The sequence below is a fragment of the Hydra vulgaris genome, chromosome 05 (genome assembly GCF_038396675.1).
Source record: "Hydra vulgaris chromosome 05, alternate assembly HydraT2T_AEP".
NCBI classification, from domain to species: domain Eukaryota; kingdom Metazoa; phylum Cnidaria; class Hydrozoa; order Anthoathecata; family Hydridae; genus Hydra; species Hydra vulgaris.
In genome coordinates this window covers 27,725,567-27,748,581 of record NC_088924.1, presented here as the reverse complement: position 1 = coordinate 27,748,581, position 23,015 = coordinate 27,725,567, and the positions used below count along the sequence as shown (strand labels likewise).

General features: G+C 29.3%; 1 protein-coding gene across 3 annotated transcripts in view; it reads right to left on the bottom strand.

The window, feature by feature from the left end:
* Window positions 1-1,437: 1,437 nt before the first annotated feature.
* Window positions 1,438-23,015, bottom strand: part of LOC136080745 (fibrillin-2-like) — a 169,438-nt gene continuing 147,860 nt past the window's right edge. For all 3 annotated transcript variants that reach the window (XM_065797793.1, XM_065797792.1, XM_065797794.1), the window contains 12 exons: window positions 22,775-22,903; window positions 22,548-22,673; window positions 17,754-17,900; window positions 13,037-13,156; window positions 12,862-12,966; window positions 12,214-12,342; window positions 11,899-12,042; window positions 11,673-11,813; window positions 4,632-4,805; window positions 1,986-2,117; window positions 1,616-1,882; window positions 1,438-1,539 (listed from right to left, as the gene is read on the bottom strand). In XM_065797793.1, coding sequence (XP_065653865.1) covers window positions 1,511-1,539; window positions 1,616-1,882; window positions 1,986-2,117; window positions 4,632-4,805; window positions 11,673-11,813; window positions 11,899-12,042; window positions 12,214-12,342; window positions 12,862-12,966; window positions 13,037-13,156; window positions 17,754-17,900; window positions 22,548-22,673; window positions 22,775-22,903 — 1,643 coding nt within the window. In that variant the 3' untranslated portion in view covers window positions 1,438-1,510. The remainder of the gene's footprint in view (window positions 1,540-1,615; window positions 1,883-1,985; window positions 2,118-4,631; window positions 4,806-11,672; window positions 11,814-11,898; window positions 12,043-12,213; window positions 12,343-12,861; window positions 12,967-13,036; window positions 13,157-17,753; window positions 17,901-22,547; window positions 22,674-22,774; window positions 22,904-23,015) is intronic.

The following is a 23,015-nucleotide window of genomic DNA, read 5'->3' as shown; positions in this document are numbered from 1 at the left end:
TAACATTGAATTCGCAATTACAAATAATGTATTCTAATTTACATATTACGATTTCTTAATTACAATTTTTATTTTTCAAATTACATATTGCGATTTCTTATTTACATGTTGGGTTTCTCAATTACATTTTAAAATTTCTTAATTACATGTTGTGTTTCTTAATTACAAATAGTGACTTCTGAATTACATGTTGTATTTCTCAATTACATCTTACTTTTCTTAATTACAACTTTCAAGTTCTCAATTACATCTTGAAAAGGTGTAGAGCCGGCGAAGCTTGCATTAAAAATGAAAAAATAAATTTTTTGTCATTGAAGTATCATTTTAAACATTTTATAATATATATATATATATGCACGCAGGATAAATGCATAAACAGAGACTTAGCACTCTCTGAGAGCTTTAACTTCCACTAATCATCAACGTTTCGCTTTAGTTGATATGTAAAATAACAAACAGATAAACAGAGTAGCCTGATTAAAAAGTCTATTTATCTGACATTCCTTGAGAATTTTATTAAGAAGCCCCGAAAGAACCAAAAGTTCTTGTTTCGATTGCCTCAACAAATGGAGCAGCTTTGAGTCGAATTAGTCTGTCTACTGCGAGCTCTATATATATTACAATCAATCATAAGTTTCGATTTCTTATTTACAGAGAAAGTATGAATTGTTGTAAAAAGCATATCAACATTCTTGATAAAATTTGCTTCCTTCATTAACAACTACACAATTTCATTCCTAAATTAAAACGTAATGGGCTTGTAGTACAGCTTTGGCGGGATCTCCTGTTTTTAAATTTTTGTTTTTTAATATTAATATGTTTATTAAGGTTGTCCGAGGAGACGACTGATTAAGTGCAAATTTCATAAGTGCGAACTGGTATAAGTGTAAAGCAGTTACAAAAACGGGCACAACTGCGAATTGGCATAAGTGCGCCAAAGAAATTTGCAAACATTGGCATAAGTGCAAACTGGTATAAGTGCAAAGCAGTTGCAAAAACTGGCACAAGTGCGAACTGGCATAAGTGCGCCGACTGAATTTGCAATCATTGGCGTAAGTGCGAATTGGCATAAGTGCGAAATACCAATTTGCATTTATGCCAATATTTGCAAATTTATTCGGCGCACTTATGCCAATTTGCACTTACCCAAATTCGCACTTATGCCAATGTTTGTAAATTTATTTAGCGCACTTACGCCAGTCCTCACTTATGCCAATTTGCACATATGCCAGTTCGCACTTATGCCGGTTTTTGCAACGCTTCGCCCTTATGCCAGTTTGCATTTATGCCAATTCGCGTTTATTCAGCCTCCCACGTCCGAGAAGATATAACGATCTTGTCATTAAGGAAAAGCAAAGTGCAAAATTACAATTTAAAAACAACAATTTTTTTAGTTAATTTTTTTCAACACACGCACAAACATATAAATATCGTCAATAATACAAAATGGTTTATTGAAATCGGTACTAAAATAACAGCAGTTGATATGTCACAAAGTTGATTACGTTCTTTACATGCTTGAATAAGAACCAAACATAGCTAAAATAAACATTTGTTTAAAAAATTGTAATAAAATACAAGAAAAATGTTTTTTTTTAAATAAAGCAAATCTCACTTAATTGACGAGAGCATTCGTTAAGTTTCACATCAATTCTAGATTTCAACTTGCTTAAAGTAGCTTTGATAGCACTGTACATTGTGAGACGCGAGTACATAGCAATATATTGTCTTTGAAGACTACTTTTCTGCTCATTGTAAACGTTACAATCAATAACTTTTCGTAAAGTATTTTTATCATCAAGCAAAAGTTTAATTTCTTTAACTATATTCATAATATCTTGATTAACTAAGCTGCTGGCATCAGTTAAAAGTTGACCACAAGCTAGAAATAAATTTAGCATAACTAAAAATTGTCATAAAAAAAAACTTATGTTAAAATTAGAATTAAAAAAAATATATTTTAAACAACTATTGCTAATTGTTACTTTTTGCTTTCCAACTACCCCAAGTTCTGAGTTTTTTTAACCAAGTTTCGTTATTTAAAACAGATTGACCAATAAAATTAGCTTGCATGTATGGCCACTTCTGGCAATCAACAGATTTAAGTATCGCTATTTCTAAAAAAAAAATTCACATATATCATTTTTATTACCATTTTTATTGAAGTAAATGGTAAAAAAAATCACTATAATAAAACTCAAGTACTATTAATCATTAAAAATGACTTTTACCAAAAGTGTGAAATAAAAGTAAACTAAAAACACTTAAAAAATGAACATACTTTACTTTATATATTGTTTACTTATATGTTGACTCTGAGTTTACTTTTACCAAGATTATAAAAGTAAACTAAGAAATACCTCAAAAACAACATCTAAAAATGTAAACTTTGATTTGAAAGTTGGTCAAGAACTCAAAGATATGCGCTCTTTGAAAAAAAACTCAGATGCCCATTTGTTTAGACTCGATGTCGTTAAAAATTCGTTAAGGAGTCTCAGAAGCAGTCATAGAATTAAAAGTTGTGGTACGTCTTTGCGTACAAGTCAGCTTTTAGATCTAGCTTCATTCTGAGAATTGAGGGAAGCAAATTTTAAATATTTTCTTATTGAAAACCAAAAAAATTTTCTAGAACTTTTCTCTTTTTTAAAACATAACTCTACCTCAAAGAAAAAAAAAATTAAGAGCTTTTAAAAAAAGTTGATAACTTTTAAAATTACTTTAAAACTTGAGGAGGAAATTCTAAAACATTAAAAAAATAGGAGAAAATAAAATCTAAAAAAAAATACTTTTGCAAAAGTGAAAAAGTAAAGAACTTGTGAAAAAGATTGAAGAAAATGTAAAAAAAGTGAAAAAACATAACCAAGTTATAACTTAGTTATTTTTTTCAAACCAAAAAATGTTATGTTAACCAATATTAAATTCTACAGTTAACTTGATACAACAAAAATACAACTTTAATTTAAAAAAGCTATACGCTTATAGTCGAATGGTTGGAGTAAAAGTTGATAATATCTTTAAGAGATATTCTTTTTCATTATGAAAGTATTTAATTCAAACGTGTAATTCATTTTTATAAGGAGAGTATTTAGTCTATCCGATTTTTTTTACTATAAGAATATTTAAAAAAATATTGATGTAGTAAGAAGGTGTTTTACTTTTTTTATTTGTAAGAAGTTTGTAAACCTTGGATGGCAGTATCATAATAAAAAATACTTAGTCTGGAAAACTAGTTGACGTCAGGAAAGGCATTAAACCTAAATAATTGCTTCAAATTTTCCATAATGTCAAAACAAAAAAAAACAAAAAAGCATTTAGCCAAAAGTGTTAAATCATAGACTTCAGAATTGAAGAAAAAAAAATTCATTGAGAATCAATCATTCATTTATATCACTTATCATGGTCACAGTTAACAGAAAAATATTTTTGGATAGCGTATACATTTTAAAAAAGAAGCTGATGCATATTTTCACACACAAAAAATTATTATGTATAAAGTAGTAAACTTTAATCTGAGGTTATTTAAGCCAAGAGGTTGTTTAAGCTGAGAATAGTTTTTTATGCTGAGAAAGGTTACTTAAGCTGAGAAAGGTTGTTTAAGCTGATGGAGGTTATTTAGACTGAGAAAGATTGTTTAAGCTAGGAGAGTTTGCTTAGACTGGGAAAGGTTGTTTAAGCTGAGAGAGGTTGGTTAAGCCTAAAGAATTGTATTAGAGAGGTTCATTAAGCTCAGAGTATTGCAAGGTGTGGTAAAAAGCATTACAAGGTCTAGTGTAAAAAAGTATTGCCAAAGCCTGTATAGTGTTTAATTAACTAATTAAATTACCATCCAAGTATTGATTTTGGAATATCTCTCGGAAAAAAAAATAAATAATAAAAAAAAACAGCCTTTGTATACACGCATTTTTATAAAAATTGTGACAAAGCTTGATTTAAATAAAAAAAGAACATGAGCAACTAAAATTAAAAAAAAAAAACTTTCGACAGGTAACTTCATTACAACTATACAGTTATGTAAGGAACTTTTTTTTATTGTTACTGGATTTATCTACTCAAGTTTAAAGTGGATACAATTGAGGAAGCTATTCATTTATTCATTTTGTTTCACAACCCTCTCAATGTTTTTAAACCGCTTTCTCAACCTGAAAGCTTCAAAATATTAATCTTGAGAAATGAGATCCCAGCACAAAAAAACAAGTTAAGCACAATGAGTTGTAATCAAACTGATATCTTCCCTATTCTATTTTTTAAAGATGCCTAAGAAAACATTTTTTACATCATCTTAGTTAAATTTTCTTTATTTCTTATTTTTGTTTTATTACCTGAAGTTTAAAAATAATTAATGAATGACAAATTTTACATTTGAAAACAAAAAAATAAGTTTTAAAACTTTTGTTCTATCTAGTCTGCTTTTTCCATAAATAATGTTTGAATTCATTTTTGATTAACTGTTGTTTAAATAACAATTGGAAAGATTCATTCAAAATGAACCAATATTCAATAAAATTCTTACTAAAAATTTCTGTTTAGCATATTTGATTGATTTTTTTTTAGTTAAATTTTATTAGGTCCAATCTAGTATATCAGTGAAAAACAATATTTAAAAAAAATAACAACATTGAAAAATAACCTACTGTTGTCACATAACTCAGAGTTGCATATCTCTTCCTTGAAAAAATCTCCATTACAACTGCTGAAATCAGTTGCTTCACAAAATCTTTGAAATTTCAATTTGCCTTGGTTTTCATTTGTTACACACAACTCACTGCAAGTACCAATTTGTTCCCAGGAGCTCCAAACATTGGTTGCTTAAAAAATATACTCGCATTTAAACAAATAATTTTACAACATTATTAAATAGTTTATTAATTTTGGGTTATAACTTAAATGTAAACTTGTGTTTATTGTTTTTCAACTTTAAAACAAATAACTTCAGTTTTTAAGAAATATCCCTTGCATAGCCACACCCATTTGGAGAACATCCTTTTTATTTATAAACTAACAAAAAACAATATGAAAAGTGATTAGAAGGCTGTAAATACAAGTCTGTTTCGAACTCAATATAATTCATGTATTAGTGTAAACTCATTTATTTATATATTATATATATATATTATATATTATATAATAAATGTATTGATGTATAAATTGAAAATTATTATGTGCATAATAAATGTATTGATGTGTAAATTGTACATTATACAGTGTATAATAATTGTATTGATGTGTAAATTGTACATTATACATTGTATAATAAATGTATTGATGTGTAAATTGTACATTATACAGTGCATAAAAAATGTATTGATGTGTAAATTGTACATTATACAGTGCATAATAAATGTATTGATGTGTAAATTGCACATTATACAGTGCATAATAAATGTATTGATGTGAACTTATTAATTATATAGATAATAATGATGATCACTATCTTTACTATCATCACAAAAAACTTAGAATAAAAAACTATTAAAAAACAATATCTTTAAACATCGTTTATTTGGTAACTAATATATTTTAGTGTTTAAAAGAAACAGCCTTCTATTATCAACTAATATTTTATTGGTTTCTTGTGAGTTAATAAATAAAAAGACTGTTAACTGCTCAAGTGCAAGGTATTTTCTAAGGTATGTTTAAGTGCAACTTTAGTGTTTCTTATTTTTAACTGTAAAAAAACCTTAAATTTATATTAAACTTATATTTTACCTGGTGATTGCAAATAGCATGAAAATAGTAGCTGTAAAAATCATGAATTTTTATTTTATTTTCAATATATACATTTTTAAAAGCAAATATTTCATATAATACAGTAATTACTAGAATGATACTATTAAAATGATATTTAAAAACAAACAACCAATTTTGCATATACTATATATTTGTATATATTATGATTTATGTATATAAATTGACAAAATCACAACTAGATTATTTTTAATCACAAGTTGGTTTTTTTACTGTAAATAAAGTAAAAATGACTTAAATAAAATAATAGTTGTGAGATGTATAGTATGAAAATCAAAAATACAAACTGCTTAGAAGAACATATCTAACTCAAATGCACTGTTTATCGCATATAAATAATAGGCAATTTAGGATGCGTATATTTGGGACCATAACGAAACTGTATTTAAGAATCGTTTTATATAATAAAAAATGTGCTGAAATAATAATAGTCTTCTTTTAGTAAATTAAGTAACTTTCTTTTGAAAGTACCAGGTGCTCGCATGTTTCAATAAAACCTATCAAGCATTGTGAGTTTTCTGTTTGATATAGGCACTGACCAGAATACTTATTTTTTTGTAGGAGAGCACAGCACCGAAACTTGTTAAAATTTATATTTTTTGATGCGCTCTCCTACGTAAAAAAGAGTCCTCACCTTTTTTATATATTTTTTATTTATACATATATACACACATATGTATGTATGTATGTATGATAAAACAAACAACATATACCAAATTGCCCCAGATAATCACTGTAAATTACTGCACGATAATATTTCTAATAATTACACTAAAGCCCCAGAAAACTTAAAAAAATCAATTAATTTAGAAGGCCATAACATTGCTAAAACAATTAACTTTGAAGCTAGAATTGAATCAGTTGTACCAGAGCAAGTGTTTATTACACTAGATCATAAACCAAATTCACAAGATCATAAACCAAATTTTCATATCACAAGATCATGAACCAAATTTTAAATTAACTCCCTTGTAGGCTACTAGCACCTTCAAAAGGTGAACTAAGGCATGTTAGTAAAATTAAATTAGAGGAAATAAATAATATTATTCGAAAAAACTTAAATTTGCAACAGTGGAAAAATACCACTGATGTTATAAATTGGTTTTCTAAAATTAGTAATAAAAAAGAATGCACATTTATACAATTTGACATTAATGATTTTTACCCTCAATTACAGCCGAAATTTTAGATAAAACAATAGAATTTGGAAAAATTCACACTGAAATTACAGACAACACTATTCTTCTAATTTTCTAACATTGCAGAAAAACATTACTCTATTTTAATAACAAGATGTGGAAGAAAAAAACCATGCACGAATGCTTTGAATTATCAATGGGAAGTTATGACAGAGGGGGATGATTTGAAGCAGAGCAGAAAGACAAAGCAGAAATTTGCGATTTGAAGACTTATATATATTGAATTCCCAAGCTAAAATAGTTCATTTTAATCAATTAGGCATGTATTGCGATGATGGTTTAATAATAAAGCAAAAAAAAATCAGGGCCTCAACTTGACAAAATCAGAAAAAATAAAAAAATTTCAAAAACATTGGCTTCCAAATTGAAATTAACATCAATTTAAAAATTATGAATTTTCTTGATGTCACATTTAACCTCTCTAAAAATTCTTATAGGCCTTATAAAAATCTTATGATGAATTATTGTGTATTAATATAAATTCAAATCATCCCCCTCAAATCCTAAAAAAAATTCTTATTTTAAATATAATCAACAATAGACTAAATCAAAACTCTTCTAATGAAAATATTTTTAACTCTTCCAAAGGTGTGTATGAAGATGCTCTTAAAAAAAGCAGATTTAAAAATTTTGAGCTAAATTTGAAACAAAAATTTGCAAAAAAGCAAAATAGAAATATAATTTGGTACAACCTTTCGTACAACAATAATGTTTCAACAAATATTGGAATAGCATTTATAAAATTAGTTGACATACATTTCCCACTCTCTAATAAATTGCACAAAATTTTTAACAGAAACACTGCTAAGGTAAGCTATCGCTGCACAAAAAATATTGAAAGAATTATAAAAAGCAATAATTTTGCATTAAATAATAAAAATGAATTTCTCAGAAATTCATTTTTATTAATCAATGAATTTCTTTTATTATGTTATTTTAGAAAAATATTCCTCTTTTTTTTAAAAAACATACTAAAACAGGAGAACTTGGTATTTCAGCTACTTATTAAGTTTTTAGGTATATTCTTAAAATATACAAAACTATAATTGTCAACTAAAATAAACTTATTAAACTCAAACTTCAGAAAAACACATGATCATCAATTTTAATGAAAAATTTTTAATGACTTTATTATGTAGAGGTACTTAGGGGCTTGGGAATAAGTCTTTTTCTTGTCCCCGCCATTTGTATATTTACAAAAGAAAAGTAAATATTTGTAACAATAAATTTAGAAAAATAAAAAATTATAAAAATTAAAAATCAGCCACTGAATTAAAAAATGACTTTATGTAATAAAAAAAAAAAAAAAATCAATGGCCAAATCAAATTTAAAAAAAAAATTGATAATATTGTTTAAAAATACGAATGATCTTGTAGACTAAAGTCACTTATAAAAACTTAATTTTCTTCGTTACTCTTCGACAAATTTTAAAGATGAAGTCTACGTCATTTGATTACTTATTCATGAAAAAAAAAAGAGACTTTGGCTACGAAATTTTGAATGAGGAATGAAATATGATAATGAAATATGTCAGACGAACTTATAACTTAATTAAAGATAATATTTTAAATCCCTAAAATGGTTGGGGAGGATGCTTAAAACTTATGTGGTCCTAACTTTTGAACACTAAGAGATTATTGCATGACATTAGAGACTTGTTAATAAACTTAAATTTAGTTTAAAATGTATATATAAATGTTATAAACATGTCACTCTCATGCTAATGGCATGAAAGGGAGGTAAATATGTTAGGGGTTTATTGTTAACAGACTCTAATTATTGCAATACTTTTGAAAAGTTTTACATAAACATAAATATATAAATGTTTTGAGTTTGCTCCTTGTCATTACATAAAGTTAAATTCTCAAACAAAAACAAAAAGCTTACTATGGACCTGATTTTAAATATGTGATTGGAATCTGACGGAAATAATGTGATTTGCACTTTTGTTAACTTTTTTACTTTAAATTTTTGAAAATTTAAAGTAAAAAAAGTAACACAAATTCACTGAAAAAAAAGTTGATGTTATTTCATCATATAGATGAAATAACATCAAGACACTTTTCTTCACTATCGAACATATAATTTTAAATTTAAAAGTGTGCTTTTTTGAAGCACCCTTTTAAATTTAAAACCCTTTTTTTAAAGCATTAAAAATTTGTTTCAAGGTACCCAACCCATGGGTTACCTTGATACTCACTACTCATTAAAAAAGTAAATAAAAAGTATAAAAGATAGAGAAAAGGTAGATTTTTATTTGAAATATAAACAAATTAATATTTATAACCCTAAATATGCATCCAATGGTCCAAATCACATTTCAGAAAACCAGATAATATTTCTTTTAAGTTTCATTCTTAGGCGTCTATAAATAATGGCTTTGTATTGAAATGGGATCTTTTGTTGTTACAACCAGGGCCAACCAGGGTCGTCCTGAACAGGGGTGTAGAAGGTATCGCCCCTCCAAACTGTTATATATGCATTTGATTTAGCACATTTGTAAATTTAGTATTTCAGTGAACTGGTTTTGAAATATAGTTGGCTAATGTCGAATATCGAGGACCATTTTTTTTGTGTGTGTGTCTCTAGTTAGCAAAAAACACATACAACACCCCTCTCCCCCTCCTCTACCATAAGAGACCTCTTCGGGACGGCCCTAACAACAACCACATTGAATAAGAGAAGCGAAAAGCAGCAGCATATATCCAGGGCCACTAACCTATTTCTCCCCGACAAAAAAACTAATACTAAAATAAATAAATCAAAAAAATGGTTTTTTAGAGCTTTTTTGCAAAAATCTCTCTTTCTAAAAAGTTTTAAACTCCAACTTCAAAGAAAAACAAAATATTTGAGAAAAAAAATAAGGATACGACCCACCAAGGAAACAAATTTAACAAGCATGTTTATCAGGACAACACAAATGCTGTTCAGATAAAGTAAAATCAAAGTAAAGTCTGAAAGATAAAGTAAATTCAAAATAAAAAAGATTCAAAAAAGTGGAGTTCTCCATTTGGCTCTGAAATTAATTTTAACATAAACGTTTTTTAAATTTACAAAATTTAAAAAACGTACATGTACATGTTTTTTAAATTTACAAAATTTAAAAAACGTACATGTTAAATCAAATCAATCACAAGATTCCGAAACAATTGATAGTCAACAAACAACTTGTGAAGTCAAACTAACGTTTGAAAAAAATTACAAGTTTATTCTAAAGCACTATTTTAATTGAATAAGATTTTATTTTTCAAATCATCCTTGTGCGGGTTGGACACCAAGGCAACAAAAAGGAGGTTATTAGGGTCCCACAATCTATAGTAGAAAATTGACCAGCTTTCCTTACCATCTTTTTTCAAATAGATTATATATGATAAAACGCAATATAAGATTATATCTGATTAACACCTTAGAACTCATGCAGCAGGGGGCCCATCTCTACACTAATGGTATACCCGCATGTTGACTATATTTGCCCCTATTTATAATAGAACTACCCTTCATGATATACGTGAAAAAAAATCCTTTCCCAATGCCCCACCACAAACACTGCCCACATACATCAGACTATTACCTGAGGTATTACCCAGACGTGTCCTCAAACAGGCAATGGATTTGAATATGCTACCTATCTTAAAATGTTAAATCAACATGAAAATGATTGTTCATGAAATGATTGTTCATGAAATGATTGTTCATGAAATGATTGTTCATGAAATGATTGTTCATGAAATGATTGTTCATGAAATGATTGTTCATGAAATGATTAATCATAAAATGATTGTTCATGCAATGATTGTTCATGAAATGATTGTTCATGAAAAGATTGTTCATGAAATGATTGTTCATGAAATGATTGTTCATGAAATGATTGTTCTTTGAGAAAGTAAATATAACTTTTTACTTACTTAGGAAGTAAAGTATAAAATTTCAAAGACAAAATTTACGTTTATTTGTAATTGTAAACAACAATTTTTTTTAAATTACTTTTATTTAAACTTTTTTTGCCAATTAATTACTTTTACACGTAAAAGTAATTATGTAGTTTTATTTTACTTTGTAAAGTAAGTATGTTTTTTAAATATTATATTCACGTAAGTTTACTTCACAAATAACTTTTTTTTACACATAAAAAATAAATAACATTTCGATGTAAATTTTTTACATAACAATAACCAAAATTACTTTTCAAAGTAAATTACTTTACATGACTTTCCATCAAAAGTAAGTTATATTTAAAAGTAAAAGTAAAAATGCAAATTATTTTTATGTATAAAAATAAAACACTTTTTCAAGTAATATTTACTCATTTAAAAAACTTAACTTTAGTAATTTAGTTTTACATGTTATATAACTTATGTAAAAAAAAACAAAAACGAACTACTTTTATATGTGTTATGTAAAGTAATTTACACTTCAAAGTAATTTGCATTTTTACATCAAACTAAGTAAAAGTCCCACCCCTAGTCATAATTAAAATAAATAGACTAAATATTTATATATAATAAAGTGTACAAATGTTAGGTGTAAAACAGACCTAATGTGACCCATTTAATGTGTCCAGGCAGCTAGTACTGTTGATTTATATTATGTATTAAATTTATTATTTTTAACTATGGAAAATTAATACTTGAAATAATTACGAAAAACTATTTCAATAAATTAATATTATCAAATCAGCAAAACAACATACTGTAAAAAAATATTTAAGTATAAAAATAATTATATACAGTAGCAGGGCATCATGGATGTATTAGTGACATTTTTCCCACCAAAACCTTCTTTACATTTACAGAAATAACTCCCATTAGTGTTTATACAATCAGCATTAGGTTGACAAACTGAAATATTTCCTTTGCACTCGTTTATATCTAAAATGAATAAAAAAAGTAAACAACAATACAAACATAAAACGTATATTAATAAATTTAATGAAAAAAATGACTGTAAAAAAACCTTGACATTGTCCAGATTCATTTTTTTCATAACCGGTCAAACATCTACATTCAAAACTTGACTTTGAATCAAAACATTGTTGATTAAAAGGGCATAAAGATATATTATTCATCAAAGAATGATTGCACACACTTACATTAATAGCTAATAAAAAAAAAAGAAAAAATTTATTTAACTGTTTATAAAAAATTTCAAACACATAGAAAGTATTATGGACCAGAGAGTTTATTTATTATGAAGAATAATCTAACTGTTCATAAAAAACTGTTCATCTTTTTAAACAAGTTAAAAACACTGAATTAATTGTAACGCCACCTATACAGTCATCTCCTACTTTTTGGTAACCATCGCGACACAAACATGTAAAACTCAGATTCGCATAAACATTTTGGCAGAACTGATGAGGTTTCATGCAATTTTTTGTACCTTGACATTGATCAATTACTAAAAAAAAAATATATATACTTTTTAAAACAAAATAGTACAAATTGATTTTTATGATCTGATTATATAGATAGTCATTTTCAGTAACAAGGTTTTAGAGAACAATAAGTGGTCATTTAGATAACATGGTTTTTGAGAACAATGCAATTAAAACTCATTACATCAGTTTGTAAACTTATGAAATTTGTTTTACATAAAATTGGTTTAACATACACAATAAAAAAAAAAGGTAGAAATTTCTACCTTAGGGTAGGATATGTGATATACCCTTAGTAAGGTAAAATTTTCTACCTTTTAAGGTAGAAAATTATATTAAAAACAATTATTTTTCATAGAATTTTCTAACTTAAAGGTATAATTTTCTACCTTATAATGTAGAAAATTATACCTTACTAAGGGTATATCACATATCCTACCCTAAGGTAGAAATTTCTACCTTTAATTTTTAGTGTGTAAGTCATGGCAACTCGTGGCTACATGTTACAAATTCAAAGGAATTACTTAGATAAAACTTTTTACCTTCACAGCTAGACATATAGTTAGAGAAATAACCAAAATTACATGTGCAACCAAAATTACCATTCATAGTACATTTGGAATTTAATGGACAGCTACAGTTGTTTACTAAATCAAATTTAAGAAATAAAAATATCTGAATTTTTACAAGAAAACCTGAACAAGCAATTTTACTTACATTGACATTGTGAGGAAGCATTTAATGAAAAACCAAAAGCACAAGAACATTTATAAGAACCAAATGTATTGATGCAAAAAGCATTTACTCCACTACACAATGTTAAACACTCATTAATATCTAGAAAAAAAGTTGTAATTATAAAACAAAAAAGCCATATAAAATAACCCATACTCTATAAAAGAAATTAAAAAAAAGTAATAAAAAAAGTAAAAGAAAATTTAAACACGTCGTTTAGTTTATTAATAGTAATTAAATTCTATCAACCAAAAAAAGCAATTAACGAAGTTTGGATAGAGTTTTGATAAACTGGGTTTATCAAAAGTTGCAGGTAAACCTATTTTTTTGAGAAATTGTTATCTAGATCTACAGAGGTATTATGTAATATCAGAGATGCATGCAGTCTTCTACTGTGGTAAAAAAATTTCTTTTTTTTTAAATTTTTTAGAGCGGTTTCAGTTAGCTCTTAAATCAATGACCTAGCAATTAAGTTTATTTTTAGCATTTTTGTAGACTAGAACCATTCCAATCAGCGGAAGTGGTGGTTTTCTCATTATAGTTGTGAGCAGTGGATTATGATTGTAAATATTGAGATCATTGTAGTATATTGTGGTTTTCTCAGATGAGACTGAAGTAGTTTTATGCCATCTTGACAGCGTGTTTGAAAGTTTTTATTTATTTATTTATTTTTTTTAAACATCTTCTCTTCCAACAAGGCTGCAATCAGCCACTAATTAAAGTTGGAAGTTACTGAAAGAGAAAAGATGAAGATTGTAGAGCAAGATAACGATTGACATACGACTTAAAAGATTGCAAATTATATGAATCAGGAAAGCAAAATGAAGGAAGCGACTTCCAAAGGACTGATGTTCGAGGAAAAAAACTAGATGAATAAGCGTTTTTGGAGCACTTAGGAACAGTCACAGAAAAAGGATGACACTTAATTGAATGACGAGTAACACGAGAATGAATTTTAGTAGATGGCACAACAGACACTAGCTCTTTAGAGCAGTGCCCATTATAGTATTTGTAGAAAAGAGAAAGAGAAACAACATTACGACGATGTGATAATGGTTGGAGGTTGGCTGCAAGAGCAGGTCCAACTATGTTTACAATGCGTTTTTGCACCTTGTCTAAAAGAGAAAGGGCATCATTAGAAGATCCGCCCCAGATATGGCAACAGTATTCCATACAAGGCTGGATTTGAGATTTATAGAGATAGAGAATAGAATCCAAAGTAAGAAAGTGACGAGCTCGTTAAAAAGAGATGCAACCTTAGCAGGTGCTAATTTTGCAACTGATTTGATATATGGTTTCCAAGAAAGATTGGAAGTAAGAGTTAATCCTAGAAGATGAAGAGTAGGTGACTCATCGAGTACATCACCGTTCATAAATATAGGAAGATCTAAATTATTGCGATAACAATTGGCTGAAAAAAATTGAGTTTTATCTGAATTAAAGTTCACCAGCCACTGTGAGCCCCATGCTGTAGCAGAGGTGAGATCCTTTTCAAGCTCAAATGCCCCCTCCAAGCAATCAGAGGGTGTTGGTTTCTTATCACAACAAGAATAAATGGTAGTATCATCTGCAAACAATGCCACCTTAGATGAGAGAATATCTGGAAAATCGTTAATGTAAATTAAAAAGAGTATAGGGCCAAGGATAGAACCTTGAGGAACCTGTGAAGTTACAGAATAAGAAGAAGAGTGTTGTCCATCGAGGACAACTTTTATGCTACGATTGGAAAGGAAGGATTCAATGATCTTAAAGATGTTGCTGGATACACCATAAGAAGAAAGCTTATGGAGAGGACCAGCATGCCAAACTTTATCAAAAGCTTTTGAAATGTCAAGAGCAATGGCCTTAACCTCTCCACCTTCATCTAATGTACGATAAAACCTGTCAGTTATTACTGTTAGCAAATCAGCTGTAGAACGAGAAGATCGAAATCCGTATTATTGGTCAGAAAGTAAGTTATTAGATTCAAGATGAGAAATTAAGTGTTTGTTAATTAAAGATTCAAAAACCTTGCTTATGATAGGAAGAAGACTTATGGGACGGTAGTTAGACGAATCAGATCGCTCTCCAGAATTTTTGAAAATAGGAATAACAGATGCCGCTCTCCAGCAGGCTGAAAAACAAAACTCTGATAAGCACTTGTTGAATAGTTTTGAGAGTATAGATGACAGCTCCGGAGAACACTTCTGCAAGACAATAACAGGTATGTTGTCCGGGCCACAAGTTATAGAAGAGTCTAGGCAGGAAATCACTTTAGATACAGATGCTGGAGTGATATGAATGTCAAGCAATGGATCAACCTGTTTGTTGGCAATATCAGGTAGAACGCAACTAGTGGAATCAAGAGATGATATTGATGAAAAGTTTTTAGCAAACAATTCGGCTTTGTCTTTAGTTGAGGTGACAAAGTCTGAACCATACAAGAGAGGTGGAATTATAGATTTGCCCTTATTATTGATATTATTAAAGATTCTCCAGAAGTCACGAGAGCCTAATTTTTGAGAGGAGATACGAGATTTCATGACCTGAGAATAACGGGTTTTGGAGTTAGACAAAACCTTTTTACAATTGTTTTTAGCAGTAATAAACAGACATCTGTTTTCTGGAGAATTGTTTTGCTGATAAATATGGAAGTAACAGTTTCGTTTGGCAATCACAGCAGCACAGTGTGAGGAAAACCATGGAGGAGAGTGAGGCTTGACCTGGAATCGTTGATAGAGAATAAAAGATTCCATGCCAGCCTGAATCCACGAAGTTATGTAAGAAGCACATTTGTCGACAGGAAGACGAAAGATTTCTACCCAAGGGCCGTCACGAAGAAAATCACGGAAAGAATCCCAGTCAGCTTTACTGTAGTTGTAAGAGGTTCGATAATAGGGGGATACAGATGATGAAGAAGAATGAGATATTAGTTTTAGAGAGATCAAACTGTGATCAAAAAAACCTAAAGGTGAATGTGGAGAAACTGAGCCCTGACTAGGATCAGAAACAAGACATAAGTCGAGTAGAGAAGGTAGATGATTCGGATTGTCAGGAAAGCGAGTTGAAAAGTTGACTATTTGAGTTAAGGATTGAGAAAGGCAAAAGTTGTGGGCTTTAATGCCTGCAGAGTGACTGACACTAGAGCCAAGCCATTCAGAGTGGTGAGCATTAAAGTCACCAACAACAACTATATTAGCTGATGGATAAAGAGAGAGGGCTTGGTCAATATGATCAGAAATAACATCAAAAAGAGTGCAGTCTTGAGATGAAGGAGAGCGATATAAAACAAAGAGAAAGGCAATAGAGTGAAGTGGTGCTAAACGAAAGCACATGAAAGAATAGTCTGTGGATTCAAACCTAGTTTCACGACAAATGGGTGAATTCTTATGAATGTAAATGCCCAGGCCAAGCATGTGACTATTGGAGTCTTTACGAATTAGAGACAGATAACCATCAACACTAAGATCACAAGATGAGACAGTAGAACTCAAATTAGTCTCACAAAGAGCAAGTAGGTCTGGTGAACTTTGCAAGAGATAAGACTCAACAGAAGAAAAGTTACTTCGAAGACCACGAATATTAGTGAATGATAGGTTTAGAGAACTTGGTGATGATGATGGTTTTTTGTGTTTTATAGTTTTTGGTACTTTATTCATTTTTAAATTAGATTGAAGAACTTGACTCAAGCATAGATAGTACTCAGAACACCGTTTAATAGCCCTAGCAGTTGCCTCATTACTACTAATAAACCCTAAGCTGTATCAAAGGGCTCCAAATGTGGCCTCCGCAATACACACCAAAAGTACAAGCAGGGACACCATCCATGCGCAACATGGCGCTGTTAATACTTTGATATTTTTCAGCTGTTGATGGAATCAGCCTCTCTGAGAGCTACCACAGAGTTTGGAAAACCTGACTTCCAGCCAGCCTCAAAACCATAAAACTGAGTTTTAGAGCTGTACCCTCATTAGGAGATAATAGAATGAGTTGCCTAGTCAAAAAAACAAAACCCACGCATTGAGTCAAGAAGCAAAACCCACGCATTGAGTCAAGAAGATCCAGCATTCAACATCCTAAACTGGAAACAATATATTAAAAATACAACTGCGCCAGCCTAATAGATGAAGAAGGGGTGCGAGGCTGGTCAACAGATAGAATCTGTTTACCCCAAAGTCTTTGCCTAGGAGGCCTTCTACAAGACAGTAGCTGGGTGCATTTAACATCTGCCCAAGATGAGTATTTTTATCGAGACACCATCTCTAGCCTTTACTTAACCAAGAGCCCCAAGGCAGGGGGTGTTTTAAATCGGAGTTGGCATCTCCATTATTATATTAAATTCAAATAAACATACAAATAAATTAACAATTTTAAATTTAATAATCTTCAGATTTTTTTAAATAATAAATACACAAAAACAAAACAACATTTATAAATCTTTTACAAAAATATCAAAAAGTAATTAACCAGTAACTTAACATGAGCATAAATAAATATGTATTAAAACGTAAGCTGAAAGAGTAAGGTAGAAAAAGAATTCAAATATCTACAGGGTGTGGTTTATATAATGTGTATATAACAATACATATATGTTTATATTCTAAAAAATAGTTCAGTTTATATAGAATACTTTTTATCTGTACCACTACAGTTTTCTCTTATTAGTAAAAAACCAATAGGCTATAAAACATCTTACCAAATGTGCAATAAAACAACTTACCAACACAACTGTTGCTTCCATCTTTTGATAACTCCCAACCACTTGGACAAGAGCAACTGTAAGGTTTACCAGTCTCAAATATGTCTTGATTATAACATATTCCTCTAACTGAATCACATGGTTTAGTTGAGCTGCATTCATTTAAATCTTTAAAATTAATTTAAAACTTTTATATTTAATAAAAAAAAATTCAAATTAATTTAAAATAAATGTCTCTTTTTACTATTATTTTTTAAACTTGCTTATTTGTAACAAAACTATTAGTTTTTTTTTTAAAAACATCTTTGCTTGCAACAAGGCTGCAAGCAACCACTAATTGGAGTTGAAAGTTACTGGAAAAGAAGAGATGAAGATTGCAAAGCAAGATAACGATTGACAGACGACTTAAAAGATTGCAAATTGTATGAATCAGGACAGCAAGATTAAGAAAGCGAACTCCAAAGAACTGATTATTGAGTAAAAAAACTAGTTTTTGGAGCACTTAGAAAAAGGATAAGACTTAATTGAATGACAAGTGACACGAGAATGAATTTTAGAAGATGGCACAAGAGACGCAAGCTCTTTAGAGCAGTGCCCATTATAGTACTAGTAGAAAAGTGAAAAAGAAGCAACATTATGACTATGTGATAATGGATGGAGGTTGGCTGCAAGAACAGCTCCGACAATGTTTACAATGTGTTTTTGCACCTAGTCTAAAAGAGAAAGGACATCATTAGAGGATCCGCCCCAGATATGGCAACAGTATTCCATACAAGGCTGGATTTGAGATTCATAGAAATAGAGAATAGAATCAAGAGTAAGAATATGTTGAGCTCTATAAAGAGATGCAACCTTAGCAGATGCTAATTTTGAAACAGGAAGATCTAAATTATTGCGATAACGATTGGCTGAAAAAAATTGAGCTTTATCTGAATGAAAGTTCACCAGCCACTATGATCACTTTAGATACAGAGCTGGAGTGATGGGAATGTCAAGCAATGGATCAACCTGTTTGACAGCTATATCAGGTAGAACGCAACTAGTGGAATCAAGAGATGATATTGATGAAAAGTTCTTAGCAAATAAATCAGCTTTGTCTTTAAGTGAGATGACAAAGTCTGAACCATACAAGAGAGGTGGAATTATAGATTTGCTCTTATTATTGATACTATTAAAGAATCTCCATATGTCACGAGAGCCTAACTTTTATGATGAACTGCGGGATATCATGACCTAAGAATAATGGGCTTTTGGCATTAGACGAAACCTTTTTACAATGGTTTCTAGCAGTAATAAACAGACGTCTGTTTTCTGGAGTATTGTTTTGCTGATAGATATGAAAGTAATGGTTTCGATTGGCAATTGCAGCAGCACAATGCGAGGAAATCTATGGAGAAGAGTGAGGCTTGACCCGGAATTGTCAATTGGGAATAAAAGATTCCATGCCAGCCCGAATCCAAAAAGTTATGTAAGAAGCACATTTGTTAACAGAAAGACGAAAGATTTCAAGCCAAGGGCCATCACGAAGAAAATCACGGAAAGAATCCCAGTCAGCTTTAAGGTAGTTGTAAGAGGTACAATGATAGAGGGATTCAGATGATGAAGAAGAATGAAATACTTGTTTTAGAGAGATTAAACCGTGATCAGAAGCACCTAAGGGTAAACGTGGAGAAACTGAACACTGACTAGGATCAGAAACAAGACATAGGTCGAGTAGAGAAGGTAAATGATTTGGGTTGTCTGGAAAGCAAGTTTGAAAGTTGACTATTTGAGTTAGGGATTGAGAAAGGCTAAAGTTTGGGGCTTTAATGCTTGCAGAGTCACTGACAATAGAGCCAAGCCATTCAATGTCATGAGCATTAAAGCCACCGATAACAACAATATTAGCTGATGGATAAAGAGAGAGGTCTTGGTCAATTTGATTAGAAATAACATCAAAAAGAGTGCAGCCGTGAGATAAAGGAGAGCGGTATAGAACAAAGAGAAAGATAGAGTGAAGTGGTGCTAAACGAAAGCACGTAAAAGAATAGTCTGTCAATTTAAACCTAGTTTCCTGATAAATGGGTGAAGTTAACAATTAACAATTAATGTAATATGATTTAGTGATAAATAAACATTTATAAACAGTAAATGTAATAGGATATGTAATATACACTTTCATTCATAATTACCCGAATGGCATTAATTTATTTTAAAAATGCTATTTTTTTTTAAATTATTTTTTATGCTTATTTTTGCACAATTAAATAATTTAAAAGTACTTTGGTTAAAATGCTTTAATAAAAATCATAAAAATAATAAAAATGCTCAAGTGGGCAAAATCGAAAATCAATGACAGTAAACGCTGACCAACATATCGATGTTTTAAATCTTTGGTTTCAAAATAGAATTGCTTGCTTGGAATAAAAAATCTTTGAATTTATGATAAAAAAAAGTGTGTATTATTGAATGTAAAACATGGTGGGTGTAGTGTTAAAGTTTGGGGCTGTTTTAGCCACAGGTATGATTGCCACAGAAAACTTGTAAAAATGAAGAGAGTAATGACAAAAGTAATTTACTTGTACACCTAAAAAATTATACTACTCCTTCGGAAAGATGGATCAATGAGAATTTATTCATTTTTTCAGAAGAAAATGACTTGAAACTTTAATCTAAAACATATTTTTCAAAAATCATTCAAGTTAATTGACTGAATTCGAGAACGATCAAGTATTAAATAAAATGATTTAGCCTCCCCAATCACATGTTCTCTCTCCTATCAGATTTTATGGGAGGAATTTAAAGTAATGTCAAAAAGTAATGCCTAATGATGCATAAAATTTGGAAAAAACATTTTAGTTAGAGTCATAAATTGACTTCAACAAAATGGATAAGTCTATAAGTAGAATGCCAACAATATGAATAGCTATTATTGCCGCTAAGGGTGATTAATAGGCAAGTAAATTATAAACTAATCTAACCGAACTTTATATTAATGTTTTTGTAAACCTACTAAAAAGGAAGATAATATATAATTAACGTAGACTTTGCTTACAGCTTCTCTCCCAATAGTAAGTAAAACAATATCTTATATAAAAAAGTACGACCATTCAAATAACTATGGAGGGTAGTGAAATTTATGATAAACTGGCATATTTAAATATTTAAAAGAACAATATCATAAGCAGTGCATGTGATAAATAAAATCACCCGGTGCAATATTTTGTGCTCATAAAACTGAAACACATTTTCAACGAGTGCGATTATGTGCGCTCGGCATCAAGTCTTCAAGAGCAATTTTCAGAATTGAAAATTCATTCCCATGGGATTATCCATAAATTATGTATACAGGTATGAGGAGGAAATAATAATAAACAAGTAGAACCCTATTTACTCGGACTCTGGTGAGATTTATATTTGTCCGAATTTACAAATTAAGCAAAGCTCTCCATATGTTAGACTTTTCGCAAATGTCTGACTTATGGAGGTTAGGAGATTAGTATTTTGAATTTTTCTATTTTATTGCTAGTTTTAGTCTTGTTTAGCTTCAACTTTTTTAATAAGTAGACTTTAATATAAGCTTAACTGATTCAACGATATCTGTGAAAGTATTTAGTTTGTTAAATTATATATAACACAAAAGTATTTGATATTCAAACATTTTGAATTTAATCTGATGTTTTCAAATTTTAAATATAATAGTAACTAATTAATAGAATGTGATTGAACCTGTACAAAATTGAAGCTATAAGTGATAAATTTAATATTAGCTTATATAAGCTTTAGATTATATAAGCTATAAGTTTTTGTTTGATCAAATTATATTAGGCTAGATATTTAATTTGTAAGCATTGATGTTTGTAATTACTATTGCAGTGTTGCAAGTTTTGATATTTTATTATATGGACTTTAATGCAATTCATAGTAGAAGTCCTAGTTTGACAAAGTTTTTTGTCAAATGGACCCAAAAAAACTGTACGAGATAGCAAACGGTTCGACTTAACCAGAGTATGATAAAGCAGATAATATGATAAAGTTCAATGAGAATTAAAAAAAAAAAAGTCATGCTGAATTTAACTTTTAAATAGAAGAAATGAATCAATGTCACTCTTGCAATGCGATTTTTAATTTTAAATTATGCATGACATACTTTATAACGAATATAACTCTACTATTTAAACATATTTTGACTTGAGCAAAAAAATTTTAACAAAAATATTTTCTATAAAATCAACTTATAATTTTCTCCTTCGCAAGTTCTTCAGACGAGCGCAACTTTTTAATCTTGTAGCAAAATTAGCAAATGCTATTTGTTGCGCCCAGAAGACACAAAGTTTCATGTGCATGGGCCAATTGCTCCCACATCATCACAAGCCCTGATTAGTATTCTTTTGTTTTATACAGTTTTCAAATCGGTATAAAATCTTTTCTTACATAATACAAAAAACTGTAATAGTTTTTCTTCTTTTTTTGAAAGAGTAAGCTTAGTCTTTTAAGCAAGTTTAAATAAAGTGACAAAAAATACATTAACTATACTCTATCGTATATATATGTTGAAAAATTAAAATTATTTTCAATTACTGAAATACAACTAAAAAAAACAACCAATTAAAACTATGTAAAAGTAAATAAACTTTATACTATAATATCTGAACACTTTTAACTTTTGCAATGCAGTGTTATTTTATTTAAAGAATAAAAAAAATCTTTAATAAGCAAATTTTTATTTCTATTTCTATTTGCCAATTCTAATTCCAATTTAATTTCATTAACTTATACATTTGACTTGTTCTTAATTTAAAAAATATATAGATTAAGAAAAAAATTTAAACATACCTTGACATAAACCCAATGTTGTGTTATAAAAGGAACCTGCAATATTGCAGCGACACTCATACGACCCTATTGTATTAATGCAAGTTGTGTTGGGAGCCTTACATAATGTTTCACATTCATTTATGTCTAAAAGAAATATTCTGAAGTGTAAGGTATACAATACTAAATATAATATTAACACTAAAAATTAAACTCAAAATCAAACTAAAAATTTAAACTTTACACACCAACACAACCGTTCGAGTAATCTTTAAATTTATATCCATCCATGCATGAGCAGTTAAAACTACCAATCAAATTTGTGCATTGACTATTCTTGTAACAGACATTTGATACTGATAAACATTCGTTAATATCTAGGTAAAAATAAAATTATAAACAGAGTGCTATTTAAGTAGAACATTTGAAAAAATTATAGTTAAAAATGAAATAGTTTGTAATAATCAATAAACTTTTTTTAAAAAAGTA